This window comes from Coenobita brevimanus, chromosome 50 (genome assembly GCF_032717465.1).
Source record: "Coenobita brevimanus isolate Jiangsu-jjx chromosome 50, ASM3271746v2, whole genome shotgun sequence".
In the NCBI taxonomy this organism is placed as follows: Eukaryota; Metazoa; Arthropoda; class Malacostraca; order Decapoda; family Coenobitidae; genus Coenobita; species Coenobita brevimanus.
Window position 1 is genome coordinate 47,676,402 of NC_137003.1, and position 15,219 is coordinate 47,691,620.

At 42.5% G+C, this 15,219-nt stretch overlaps 1 protein-coding gene across 1 annotated transcript in view; it reads left to right on the forward strand.

Annotated features, from left to right (window-relative positions):
* IP3K1 (inositol-trisphosphate 3-kinase-like protein) overlaps positions 1–14,908 on the forward strand; it is a 19,528-nt gene extending 4,620 nt beyond the window's left edge. Inside the window, exons 2-8 of the mRNA XM_080272192.1 lie at positions 9,141–9,506; positions 9,773–10,004; positions 10,445–10,575; positions 12,149–12,283; positions 12,603–12,776; positions 13,361–13,534; positions 14,009–14,908. Coding sequence (XP_080128318.1) covers positions 9,141–9,506; positions 9,773–10,004; positions 10,445–10,575; positions 12,149–12,283; positions 12,603–12,776; positions 13,361–13,534; positions 14,009–14,068 — 1,272 coding nt within the window. The 3' untranslated portion in view covers positions 14,069–14,908. The remainder of the gene's footprint in view (positions 1–9,140; positions 9,507–9,772; positions 10,005–10,444; positions 10,576–12,148; positions 12,284–12,602; positions 12,777–13,360; positions 13,535–14,008) is intronic.
* Positions 14,909–15,219: the final 311 nt, after the last annotated feature.

Here is a 15,219-nt window from a genome sequence, read left to right on the forward strand (position 1 = left end):
GTGGGTTCATCAGCAGTCCTCCTCATCCCTCCCCTGGTCACCACGCTCCTCTACCGTCACTGAATGCCGTTTCTAAGACGGATCTAGAATTTAACTTCAGAGATTTCCCCAGGGATTTTGTTACGCGATATGGCTACGTAGCAGTGTATATGAAAGTACTCATTGGTCCTACATACGCTATAATCATACATATTGGCTGGTTTATACATGGGTACACAGTTTTCCACACACACACACACACACACACACACACACACACACACACACACACACACACACACACACACACACACACACACACACACACACACACACACACACACACACACACACACACACACACACACACACACACAAACGTTTATTTATTTATTTTTTTATACGAGGAAGAAGGAACCAAAGGCCATGAGCCCGCAGTAACAGTTTATTATTCTCCTGGCTCAAAAAGCATTAACAATGATCGTAAACATATGGAATCATCCTAAATCACGCTGGAGGAAAATCGTTGATGAGTAGGGACAGAAATGCATAGAGGTGTATTGACCGAGGCCAAATTTAACACCTGGATAATTAATTTCCGACGGCGTTGCATAATAGTTTCATCTCGGTAATTACAGGTGTTCCCGAGTTACACCTGCCCGAGTCGCGTTCGTTTTCGTAGCTCTTGATAGGCTTCTGATTTTGATGTTTATATGAATCTGTCTATCATCCGGTTCTGTTGTCTTTCTCTCTTCCTTCTACACAGTCTCTCTTTTGTGTATCTTATTTTGTCTGTTGTCCTTGCTTTCGATTCCTTTTCCTATATATACATTCCCTTTTATATCCTATTCGGTTAGTTCTGTTTCCCCATATCCTTCTCCCGCATATCCTCTCTTTATACATCCTTCCCCGTCTGTTATCCTGTCTGTCTCTACTCCTCCCTCATCATATCTCCTTTACATCCTACTGCATCTCTTATCTCACCTCTCTCTACCGTAATCCTTCTCTCACCTTTCTAATTAATCTCCCCTCATTTCTCTCTAATCCTTCTTTCATTTCTCACAAATCTTTCTTCTCTCATTTCTCTCTAATCCTTCTTTCATTTCTCACAAATCCTTCTTCTCTCATTTCTCTCTAATCCTCCCCTCATTTCTCTCGAATCCTTCTCCTCTCATTTCTTTCTAATCCTTCTCCTCTTATTTCTCTCTAATCCATCTCCCCTTATTTCTCTCTAATCCTTCTCTCACCTCTCTCTAATCCTTCACTTCCACATCCCCTCTTTATTATTCTCCTTTCGTTTCTCATCCCTCCTCTCTCTGCTCCTCCTACGCACCTTCCTCCCGCTACAGGTCCTAAGTATACCTGCACCGAATCACCTTTAGAACACCTGTGGGGGCGGGACAGGTGTGGGGCCAGGTGTGCTTCTCAATGACACTCGTTATGCCCAGTTCATTTTTAGACCCTCCTCCTATTAGTGTCAGTCGTCCATTACCCTTAGCAAAGACCTTCAACCCTTGGACGGTATTTTATTTTTTTATTTTCCGATTTATTTCCTCTATGTTCCTTGTTACCGCCTGACGATTTTTGAAGGTTCCAAGGGTTTCCAAAGCTGAATAAAATCGTCTGGAGATAGCAAGAAGGAAATAAGAAACTCGCCCCATCGTCATGAAGGAGTCCCGGTTCTTGGATGGATGGATTGTTGCCGACTGTGCGTGTTCTCAATCGACTCTGTGTTCTCCTCGTTGTGGGTCTTAATTGACGATCGTGGAAGGGGAACCTGATACGTGTTTGTGTGTACTGGGGATGAACAGTTAGGTTTGTGTGTGTATGTGTGATGTTTGTTGTGGGGGTGACGTCACATCCGTTGGCAGACGTGACTCAACCCACACCACCACCAGGACATGTCAGACGGAAGCTTCACTCATCACCTGATTGATCGTGGCCGCACGCTGATTCCACCCTGCTGTGTCTGCCCCACTTTGTCTTGCCCTGCACTGCCCCTCCCTGCCTAACCCTGCCTCTTCCTTTGCACTACCCTGCCTCTGCTGTGTCCTGTCCTGCCCTGTCCTTACTTTTGCTCTATACCCTGCCTTTCTCTGCTCTGTCCTGTCCTTACTTTTGCCCTATACCCTGCCTCTCTCTGCTATGTCCTGTCCTGCCCTGCCCTTCCCTGCCTACCCCTGCCCTTCTGCTCAGCCCTTCCTCTCTGCTCTGTCCTGCCCTGTTCTGCTTAGCCTTTGTCTGCACTTTCCTGCCCTGCCCTACTCTGCTGTGTCCTCCTTTCTCATCTGCCCTGACCTGCTTTGCTCTGTTCTTTCTGCTTTGCCTTGTCCCGACCTACTTTGTCCTGTCCTTCTTTTCTCTCTTCTGCGCTGCTCTTCTCTGTTCTGTCCTTCCTTTGCTTTTCCTCGCCCCTACCCGTCCACTCCTGCCCATTTGCTCCTACCTGTCTTTCCCCATTTCTCTCATCTCTCCTACTTTGTCATGTTTTACCCTCATCTCTTTCCTTCTGCCATACCCATCTTGCCTCGTCCCTTTTTTTGACCCTCTCTGCCCTGCATTGCCCTTCCTTCTGATCTGCCCTGTGTCCCTTCATGTGCCCTACTGTGTCCTACCTCATCCCTCCTTTTGCTGTATCCTCTCCTGCCCTGCCTTGCCCTTCCGTTTACCCCTCTCGACCCAGCTGTTTCCGTTCCTGTCCTATTCTGACTTCTCTGTTGCCCTACTCAGCTACCTACCTGCCCTGTCCCTCACACCTGCTCTGCATCATCCGCCCCACCTGCCTGCCTTTCACCCACCACCGGCCTCGCCTTCCTCACCTGACCCCCCAACCCTCACCACCTGACCGAACCTGACATCTCGACACTCCTACCCTGCGTTGACCCTCCCTCATTTACCTTACTCCACAAACACTTTCTTTGGCCTGCCTTGCCTTACCCTGACTAATCCTAACCTACCCTGGCCTAGTGACCTCTTGTACCGTAACTACATAGATTTTCCTTCGCCTTCATTGCCTGATTTTTGACCTGTCTTACTTACCTTGGCCTAGCTTTTATCCAGCCTGCCCTGGCCTTGTTTGACCTACCCTAACACACTTTTACCAGTTTTACCTGTCTCTGATCTCCTTGACTTGCTCTGACCTTTCTCTTATGTACTTACCTCACTCCACCTCCCTCCCTTCGCTCCACCTCCCCTCCAGTCACTTATTAGCCACTCCTCCCTCAACTTTCTTCACTCCACTTCACCTACCACTCCACTCATTCTTCCCCTCCCCTCCATGTTATCTTCCCACCACTCACTTCCCTCTCCTCTCCCCCTCCCCTCTCTTAACTCCCCCCTCCTCTCCCCCCAACTCCATTTCCCCTCCACTTGGACTTTCACCTCCCTCCTCTCCCTTCCTACACATTCTCTTCTCTTCACTTAGACTCCACGTCACTCATCCACCTCACCATATCGCCATCATTTTCAACTCTTTATCCATCCCGTTTAGTGTGTGTGTGTGTGTGTGTGTGTGTGTGTGTGTACAGGAAGAGGAAATGGTAATGGCTTCTCTAATTATCTACCTGACATTAGTGCAAGTAATTAAAGTTTAAATGTTCCCTGAGTCACCGACCTTAGGAAAAACAAGTAAATTTTAATCTTAAGATGTTAATGTTCGGGTTACTTTTTTTTTGGACGATGCTCAGGTGATGTAATTTTGGTGATGACGTCATTTTTATTTTAGAATTTTGATATGTGTGTGACGTCAGTTTGAACTGTCATCATCACCATTATCATTATTATCATCATCCTAGTAATGATAGCTAATAATAATAGTAGCAGCAGCAGTAGTAGTAGTAGTAATAATAATAATAATAATAATAATAATACAGGAACAGTAAAACCAAACGCCATAGCTCCTTCCACCAAACATTATACGAGTCTCACGTATTATTTCCTCGTGCAGTAAATAATATCTTGCTGTATCATTACCATTTTACTCTACTACCGAACGTGTCTTTATTTCCCGCCAAAAAGCCTTCGTCCCGTCTGTGTGTATGTCTGCCTGTCTGTCCTCCTCCCCGAACTCCAGCTTAAGGACCCTAAAGAATTTCACCAACCACTAAGAGATGTCAGGATGTCTGATTAATCCACTTCTCTTCAAATAATAAAGTGAAAAAGAATAATGCCAAACATGTTCTAATATTCCAGTTTCCTTTTTGGTAATTCTGTAAGAAATATTAGACTATGTATATATTAATCTCCTTCTCCAGTAAATAAATAAATAAATTGTGCACATATGCCACACTACCCCGTACAAAATTCTTACTAATATTCCGCCAACAAGCATTCACCTTCTATCTGTCCTTCACCCCTCAGTAAGAAATCCACATCAAAATAAATAATAAAGTAAACAGATAAATAAATCAGTAAATAAACCTTGTCCTAGTAATCCTTCAAGATGCACCCACCCCGTCCCTGAGTCCTCCCAACCGTTATGCCCAAGGCGGCAAGAACTCAAGGGTAAGAAACTAGTACTAAAACTTGACACGATCTCGACTTCTGGACTTTTCCCCTCGCCCCTTAGAACACAACACCTGGGTGAGGCGAAGGTAATTCCCCGAGAGACCCTTTTTTATGTATATTTTTAGGTTTTTTGGTTTTTATGATTGATCGTGGTGGGAATTGGTTGCTCATTTCGTAAGACCAGACCCGGCCGGCTTTGGTTTTGTGTGTGTGTGTGTGTGTGTGTGTGTGTTATGAGCGGTTCTGGTGATCGATTCTTCTTTTTGTCGTTTTAGGTGATAATTTTTGTTGTTTGTGTAATCGACCTTGAAGATTTGTAGGTACTTGGCGAGGCTAGATTCAGGCCTTGACAGTTTGGCTAGTTCCGTACCTCTCTTCGCTTCTGTCCTGCCCTGTTCCTTGTTACTCACTGCCCCGCCTTGTCCTCTTCTTCCTTTTGTCTCTGCCCTGCCCTGTCTTGCCCCATCTTGCCCTGTTTGTTCCTACTTTACAGCTCTCTCGTCCTCCTCCACTCTGTCTCTGCCTTGCCCTGCCCCGCCCTGTCCTGTTCCTTTCTACTTCACTGCCCTTTCTCGTCCTCCTCCCCTTTGTCTCTGCCCTGCCCTGCCCTGCCCTGTTCCATTCTGCGTCGCTGTCCTGTCTTGTCTAGTCCTTCCTAAGAGTCCACTGGCATATCAGGAGAGTTGTGTACGGATTTATGCATGAGGCGGGCATGTTAGGGACGATGGAGAGAGGATGGTGGGGGTGGTGGAGGGCAGGGGTATGGGAGAGGAAGGGAAGGTGTGGCAGGGTAGGAAATTCTTGCCTAGATGAACGTACTGAATTAATGGTTGTGTCAGGACGTGGGTGGTGAAATTAATGGTGTTATGGCGGCGAATGTGTATAAACAGGGAATGGATGTGTGAAAACTATTCATACTTTCGTTACTAAGCGGTAAGTACGATGAGAACAATCCGTGCTGTGTTCGCTAGACACCCTGGTAATGGCTCTTGATATATACACTTGGGCACATCTATCAAAGTCTTCCCATAGTACACAACACACAACAAACTAAGTTACATCCACGTCCTCAGTCGCAATGCCTGGTGAAGAGGAACAGCAAAGAAACGTTCGATTTTAACAGGGCGGTGGTTTCTCGTCCTTTTGTAGCCTATTTCTTGTTTCTTGGTGACAGAAACACTACGGCTCAGCATCCTTTCCATAGCACTTGTTCGTGACTAGTTTCATATCCTAGTATTAATTCCTCGTTATAGCTCAGCATTCAAGATGGAGGGTCACCGGTTTTATGCCTAGTTGAAGTGAACAGAGTGTAGATTTATGGGATTTAGGTGGGGTTTAGTGTGGTACGGTATCTCAACACCCAACAATCGAAGTTAAATCAAGGTCCCTAATTTTTGTGCAGGGTGTACGGGGAGAACTAGCCAACACCTGGTTTTATGGGCGTGAGGTGTGGTTGAGTGTGGGGGGTGTGGTGCGGGGCTTAGTGTGGAGTGTGGCTATTAAGTGAGGTATCTTCATTATATAAACAGGTTACCTTAAGTGAACTCCCTCATGAATTTCGGTAAAGTAGGCTGGGTCCTTGGCTGAATGATCCCTCCCTGACCTCCATCTTTATTGCTGTCTCTCTCTCATTCTTCTTCACCCGTTCTCTCTGTCTTTCCTTCTCTCTGTTTCTGTCCCCTCTCTCTGGCGATCTGTTCTTTTTCTCTCTCTCTCTGTCTTCCTCATGCAACCCCTCTCTCCGTCTTTCTTTAACATTATATGCCTCTCTCTTCCTCCTTCAGCCCCTCTCTTCCTCCTCCAGCACATCTCCCCCCCTCCCTCGCTATTTCTTTGTCTTTTCCTCCGATTTCTCATTATCTCTTTGTCAGTTTTTTCTCCGTCTACTTTTGGTGTGTGTGTGTGTGTGTGTGTGTGTGTGTGTGTGTGTGTGTGTGTGTGTGTGTGCGCATATACTCCAGCGTAGCGTTATCTCTGCCACTTATACTTTGAGGGGTTGCTGACGTCACGAGCCGCACAGGTGTTTCTCACCTTCCCACACAGACACATATATACCTACGTACATACACACACATACGTACATGCTTACATACATGCAAACGTACGTACATATATTGCGTGCGTACTATCATTCACACAGACAGGACGCTCCCCCGTATTGGCTAGCCTGTATCACACACACACACACACACACACACACACGCTTACATAGACACATGCAGGCCAACAGCTCTCTCTCTCTCTCTCTCTCTCTCTCTCTCTCTCTCTCTCTCTCTCTCTCTCTCTCTCTCCTTATCACGCTCTTTATCAGTAGTTATCAGGCTCGCCATCCGCTGCCCTACCCATACTTATCGTTATCATTTTTATATATTTTTATGGTGGGTTTTATATCGTTAGTGTTGTTGCTATGATGAATTTCGAGAGAGAGAGAGAGAGAGAGGTTCGTGTTCATCCTTCCCTTAGAACACTTTATATAAACCAGTGCATAACACACACACACACACACACACACACACACACACACACACACACACACACACACACACACAAACTTTCATATGCATATATATCTTTTTGAAATATTAACGAATTTTTGAACATGTATGACGCAAGAAATATGTGAAGAGATAATAAATGGCTCTTTTCGTATTTTCTCATTTTCTTTTGGACAACTGAAAGAATGCAAGTGTCGGTTTAAAAAATGTTTTATAGCAGGGTGTCGCGAGAAATATTTGTCGACAGATAATAACCAACGAGCATTTCTTTCTTTCCTTTTTTTGCTATTTTTGGCGCGGAATAAGTAAAATGGTGCGTAGTATTGGAGTGACAAGTGTTGGTAGCATTGACGTCAAACCCAGATGTTTATCAGTGTGTGTGTCGTCAGTAGAGGTCCATGCACCGTTTCACACCACCACCACCACCAACACACACCACTCTTTCTAAACCACCTTACTTTATGGAATTTCAACACTTCACTCGTCATTCACTCACTTTTAAATCACTGTATTATAGCTATGGCCAGATAAATCATTCACACAATTCTCCCACCCCACTATACTATAGTTCCACCCTACCCCACTTATTCCACCCTACTCCACTACTTCCACCCTACTCCACTTCTTCCACAAGTTACGCATTCACGCACACTTCACACCATCGAACCTTCTGGAATTTTAACCACTGACACTGTCATACGTGCACTTACTTCCATATTACTTTTATTCTTGTAAGAACCAAATGGTTATATTCACAAACGTTCATGTACAGTCATCAGTTAACATGAACTATACTCCTTTCACTTTAACTTGGCCCAGATTTTTGTCCATTTTAGTATATTTCACGTGCCGTAACTTATTGGCAGAAAAAAAAAAAAAAACTATGACTACGGTACCTCATTTCCCCAGCAGTTCCTCCTGACGAGCATCATATCCTAGTGCTGATGTGTTCTTGCAAGCATTCAACAGTGGAGAACTGGAAATTTTATAGGCCAAGTTAGAGTAAAAAGAGTATAGTTGCCCTCACTTTTATCGTCATCCATTTACTGTATTCACATTAGCAGGATTCTATTTCAAATTATTGCCTGGCCTGAAAATTATGTTCTTGTTTCATGATGCAGTACCAGTTTGATAATTTAATGCCCTTGTTGGGATTCAGTTTCTTTAAATTCGTAACAAACCCTGCCAGTATAATCGTACTATTAACGCGAGTCTTTCAGATGACTTGGTGAATAGCCCCCAAAATTTCATAAGTGTGGTATATTATTCCACACAGGTGTTGGGATAGCAGTTCCATGTTGCCAGTGCGGTTTACTAAGTATTCTAATATTTCATGAAGGAAGAACTCTGGCAGTATCATGTAATCACATTTCCCACAGGTGTTTGAAAGAAGCTAAGAGAACCACGTTTAAGGTGCTCAGGAAAAAAAAAAAAGGGGGGGGGGGAAGGGATACTTTTTTTTTTATGGCTGAAATTTCGGTTCATGGCCTACTAGTGCTTGTATTCCGTCATTCCCGTGGGCCATACCTTATGTATAAGGAAGTGGAATAAATGCAAATTGCATGAATGATGAATGAGCGGACGCATGGCTGGTTTCTGTTCAAAGCCTTTGTCTTTTTGTTATATTTTTGTATCAGGATCCCACCCTTGTTGTTAGAATTTTCGAATTTTAGGATTTAATGCTTGTGACTATGCTGGTGATGGTCTTTCAGAAAGTGCTAGGTATATGCTGATTTTTTTTTTTTTCCAGTTCATTTTTGCAATTAAGTCTTTGGTAATGTTTAGAAAAATTGCCTGTTGAAATTCCTTTGCCACCTCTAAAGCTGATTTCCACAGCTCACCCAAATTTACAATACCAATGGTTGTATGGAAGTTCTGATGTTCTGGCAGTGACTTTAATGTACAGTATATACATATTTTATTCAGTCTGTGGTTTTTACTGACATGACAAAAGACAGGATGACATGGAGGCAACTTGACTGTGGTCACCCCTTTAAGTCTTAAGGTATCTGGCTATACTGTAGATAGAGAGGTAGATAGATAAATAGATAGGTAGATAGATATAGAGAAGTAGGTAGATAGATAAATAGATAGGTAGATAGATATAGAGAAGTAGGTAGATAGATAAACAGATAATTAACTTGGATGTGGTTTTTACAGGTAGCTGGTGAGAGGAAGGCAGAGATCGAGGCACTGCTGGGGGGTGCAAGGCCACACCTGAAGCCGCAGGAGGGTGATGAGGATGCTTACATCAAGCCCAAGCGAGCCTCGTTCACACGACGCTGGAGGAAAAAGCCCTTGAGGAAATACCCGTCAGAGGAAGATCCCTTCCACAAATCAGCCTCATCCTCCGCACCGTCATCCACCAATTCCTCCATCAAGTCAACAAGCAGCTCACCCTCCAGCCAAGAGGTGTTCTGTAATGGCCACCAGCACAGCAGTGAAGATGGCAGCAAGGACACAGCGCATTTGTCTGATGTCACTGGTGATTGTGCCGATATGACCATGTTGCAGAGATTGGCACTGGTTAGTACTCTTTTACATTACGATGTCATATCGAAAAGCATATACATCATTATGACCGTATTTGTAAAGAATAAAGAAACAGACATTTCCTAAATGCTTTTATGTCTTCTCATCTTTAGGCAAAGATGTGAGTACTGTAGAGTACTGTACTTGAAAACACTTAGGAGTAGTGAGTATGTCATAAGTATGTTAGTTATCATGTACTTCAGTGTATAAATGAATTACCATATGTCCAGTATATAATGTAGTTATCATATCCTGTGCAGAATGCCCTGAACTTGACAGCACCGGCATCATCAGTGCTGCTGCGTGAGCGTCGGAGCAGCTGGGTGCAGCTGAGTGGCCACCCAGGCTCTCTGGCCCCAGCTGGCCCCGGCACCATCTGGAAGAAACGTGGACCCGACCCCATGGAGACACAGGCATACCAGGCACTCGTACACGACCCAGCCAGTGACATCACACCTACATTCTTCAGGGAGATACTCTACCAAGATGAATGTATCCTTTGGTCAATGAATGCTTACCAGGGGACGAGGGGGAAGGGGATACTAGTATATAGGGAGCTACTGCACTGGGAATGAGTTAGGGCCTATGAGATCACTGTACCATTTTCACTCTGACTTTGCCTAAAACAACCATCTCTCTAGAATCCTGAGTGGTAAGATTAACATTAGAATATAATGGTAGTCACAACGATGTATTGCAGAAGGAATGGAATATAGAGCCATAGCATTTTTATCAATGAGTTATGTGAAGTAAGCTGCTAAAGATAAAAATGTAGGCCAAGTTAATATGACAGAACTGTAGCTTTCACTCATTTTTTTTTTTTTTTTAAATTTATTGGGGATTAAAACTCCAAAGAGAGCTATGTTTTCACAATATTAGCAGTCCATTCCAAGTCTTTGTGCATACTTTTTCCTTGACTGCACATGTCCCAGATTTCATAGAGATGCAGGACCTCTTGTATGACTTCACTAATCCGTGTGTTATGGATATCAAGATGGGCACCCGCACCTTCCTAGAATCGGAAGTCTCCAACACCAAGGCCAGGGCAGACTTGTATGAGAAGGTGAGTCACTGTTAGAGTTTTGGTGTTGTCCATACAACACAGAGTTTGCATTAAGGAGTTGCCTTTTTTCTCGCTGTTTTCCATATTACTGTAATCTTTTCAGTACTATACAAAGATATACTGTAATTTTATTTCCAGTTACACATTGAGATGGTTTGACCATGTGGAGAGGATGGAGAGTGAGAGACTGACGAGGAGAGAGTATGTGAGTGAGGTGGATGGGGGGGAGAAGGATGAGATGAAGGAATGGAGTGGAGAGGTATATGAGAGAGGGGGGTGTGAGCTGGGAGCAGGACAGTGATATGGCGGGGGACAGGGCGACTTGGAGGCAATTTGTTTGTGGCCACCCCTTACAGGATTAAGGCATCTGACAATAGATGGAGATAGATAGTATTCTTGTTAATTTAGTTTTATATTTACCCTGTTCTTGTCACTTCAGATTATTTTATTTTTCTTAGGGTTGACTCTTGTAGTGAAGGGGTTAGTAAGGGCTGTAACTGGCCTCTCCTGTTTAAAAAAATCTCTCTTAAACCGAATAAAACTGGCCGGGGATAGGAAGCACATACTGTAACAGGAAATGTGCCATTGAATTAAAGGGCTAACCATTTTGTAAAGACAGGGTTAAAGACAGTTTTCATTACTCCCTTCACAATCTGATTTCTCTTCCTAAATTGAATAAAATTGTCTGAAGGCAGCTGAATTAAAGTAAAAAAAAAAATACTCACCAGTCTGATGGAGTTACTGACAAAAAATAAATAAAAAAATAAAATAAAAAAATGGCTTATAACAAACACATTGTACATGATGTGAATAAAAATAAGTGGTTAAGGTTTTTGTTGTGTCAGACTTGATATTGTGCCGTCTTGTCATGGAATCAAGGATTGACTGTTTGTGTCGCTGATTAAACACGAGAAGATATATCAATATTCCAAGACAGTGTAAAATTGCATTAATTATACATTAGACCTTGCACTTTACATTTGATTACTCATACTGCCTATACTGTATTTTTTATTCTTGCCAAGACCAGACAGTGATATTCAGTTAATGGAGATCTTGTGCAATAAATGGATAAAAAACAGCCATTAACTGTTTCAGTATTGTGGCATCTTTTTTATTTCCCTATGACTCCTGTCAGATGATTTTATTTTGCTTTGGATGGACCTTGTGTAATGAATTGAGTTACAAATTCCTGTGTAACAAAGTGTAGTAAGAATAGGTAAAAATGTATAGACTGTATTTGAAGGTGGACTGGCAGGAACTGGAGATGCTACTTAAAGATTTAATTCTTTATTGTGGTTGTTGTTGTTGTGGCCCCAAGTTCATCTGAATATGATCCCAGTGAACTGCAGATTAAACTTGCCTTTTTCCTGCTGTCCAATACCCTTCTTTTGAGGGAATAGGGAGGGAGCTGAGGTGACAGATGATGCACAGTACAGTATTTATACTGGTGCTACCATATGAAAGCATCCCTCTTCAGCAACATGACTACAGTATATTTGTAAGATTATTATGAAATCATGCAAGATTATTATGAACTTCTCACCATTACATGCAAATTTTATCTCCACAGATGATCAAGGTGGACAAATCTGCGCCAACCCCTGATGAAAATGAGGCGAGAGCAGTGACTAAGCTACGGTACATGGACTTCAGGGATAATATGTCATCCTCACGGTCACTGGGCTTCAGGATTGAGGCTCTTAAGGTAAAACTTGATTGCTGCTGTTATGGAGTGTCGGACTGTACTGTGACTGTTAATTTTTATTAGCATCATGGTTTTTGACATGTTGAGATCATGGTACAGTATTTACTGATGATGTTATTAATATTTGGATGGTTCATTTGGAAGAGATTGAGTACAGCTGTGTACTATATCATTCCTGAAGTGAGGGGAAAAAAAAAAAATCTCCTTCACATAATAAAGTGTCTAAATAAAGCAATGATGAAATAAGAAAATATCTTATTGGATCAGACGATTCAGTACCAGCAACAGTATCATATAAACATAATTATTTTTTTGGCAGATGTCAGGCTGTGAAGCAGTGACAGAACTGCAGACAGTGAGGAGTCGCAGTGAAGTCTTGAGTACCATGAGTGGATTTATAAAGAACCGCGAGTCAACTAAGCGACAGGTCATTGAACGACTCAAGCACCTCAGGGATGTCTTTGCAGCATCTCCCTTCTTCCAGACACATGAGGTATGTTCTTAATTAACTTGGATAATGAATGAGAGTGAAGTGGAGGGGAAGGGGAGAGGGGTAGGCCAAGATTTTGGCCGAGAGATGGGATGGAGAAATATGAATGATGGTGGTATGAATTGGAAGAAGGGCAGTCTGATGGCATACAACAAGGTGATAAGGGGCTGTTTGGCTGCTGTCACCCCGTATGTTTCTATCAGCCATCTCTTGTCAGTGTGTTGGTAAGAAAGAGCAAGGCATGGGAGATAAAAATAATTCAGTTACAATACAGTACTGTATTGTACTTTTGGACATCTTCCTTATTCTGGTTTTCAAAAGTATGGCATGTATTACCTTACTTATGTCCTTAAAATTCTGCATACTAGTACTACAGTAGTTCAGTGAGGTACAGTGATTCACATTTCCATGGGTATGGAAAATTGGGTAGTTCAAGCACTGCTCAATATATTTCCAAAACACACTTTTTTTTCTCACAAATAAAGTACTGTACCTTCCCATGGTAGCACAATTAATATTACTCACCCTGTCACAACCAAAATTTATGACCATTCTCCCACCTAATACACCAATTACCTTGTCCACAGGTGATTGGCAGCAGCATTCTCATTGTATACGATGATGACAAGGCTGGTGTATGGATGATCGATTTTGCCAAGACAGTACCAGTGGAGGAGGGGGTTACCATCAATCACCGTGCCCCCTGGGTCCTTGGCAACCATGAAGAAGGTTATCTCACTGGAATTGACAACCTCATTAAGGTAATGTGATTTTCTTACATGTTGCTTTTGTGAGTTGTCTCCAAGTATTCACCTTGCTTCCCATTACTCCAGTGTCTCTTCATCTCTTTCTCTCACAATTGCTACTACTTTCAGTTCTTTCCTGATATTCACTGAGCTCCTGATTTCTGCAATGTCCCTTCATGTTTAGTATTTCTCATTTTGTTTTTCACTCAGTATCTCATTCCCAACAGCATAGCAAATTCCAGCATACAGTTGAATCATGCTCTTAAGGATGACAGCTCAGAATAGTAGAATTCAAACTGAAATCTGAATTTGTGCAACAGTTGTATGAGTAAAATAAATGGACTCTATCATGTACAAGGTCTGATTATTAAAAAAAAAAAAAAAAAAAAGTTCATGCATCTTAGATATTAAAAGTATTGCAGTCTTCCATACCCTTAATGCTATAATAAAGATAGACAGACTGTAATCTTACCTGCATGATGCTTGCAGGTTGTGGAGGAGGTTCCTGTCACCAAAACAAAGAAACTTGGGTTGTTCCATAAATCCTGAGAAGAGGATGACACAGAAGCTGAGATGAACTGCAAGAATTGAAAGGAAGTGTGATATGAGGGAATGATAATAGGAAGTTAAAAATCCAGTGGCAAGGAAAGAAACTGACTAAGATCGCCTTCCTCAGTCTTCTCTGTCTGACAACCAGAAATGTGAAAGATTGCTGGGCTGTTCCATAAACTCAGAGAAGAGGACGACACAGATGCCAAGAACTGCACAATGTATAAGGGAGTGTGGCATGATGGAATGACAATATTGAGACTGAAGATTAAATGGCAAGGAAAGGAATTGATTGAGACTCACTTCTTCACTCTTCCTTTATTGCAACTAAGAGTGAGAGGTGCAGCATCCTGGCCTTCCCACCCTTTATAGTGTATTATTATTGCCTTATGAACAGCTGCAAGCTGTGAGAAGCTGGGTTCATGTCAAGTATGAGTTAGATGTTACTTAAGCCCCTTCAGTCTGAGGATGTATTTTGTATTTTTATACTTGTTGCCTTCAGATAATATTTATTCAGCTAAAGGAGAGAAATTGGGTTGTGAGGGGATTAATGGAGTCTGTCTCTAACCCTGTCACTATGCAGGGTCTCTCCAGAGGATAACATGATTGTCTGGAGGAAGCAGGAATAATCTGTAAAACATACTTTAGAACTGAACGGGTTAAACGAATGCTTTGTCCTCATGAAGTCTGTGAATGAAAATATCATATGAAGACTCGTATAGAGCTGTTCATTTGAATAGATTCTCCAAGACTGCAGGCTAAACACTTAACTGTATGAGTACTGCCATAGCATTATCTTATTTAAAAGTGTTCCTTAATGAAGGAATGTCAGCTCTTAAACTACCAAGGAGAAAAGTTGGCCATAGCTGTGTAAAACTATCTGTAAGGACTAATTGCCAAATAAAACAGACTTTCCAAAAAATTTTGAGTATCATAGTGCTTGATAGCACTGTGCAGCAAGCCAAAGAAGGTCTGTTGATATTGACTAGGGATCATAAAGACCAAAGATTTTAAACTGTGTTCTGTACTCATTGCAAACCTTGTCTCAGATGTAAGAATTCCTGGCAGGGTATTGAGTATATTATATACAAGTCTTGCTGGGAGTTTTAATTGCAAAATAACCAGCTGTGAATATTTAGTCACTAAGGACA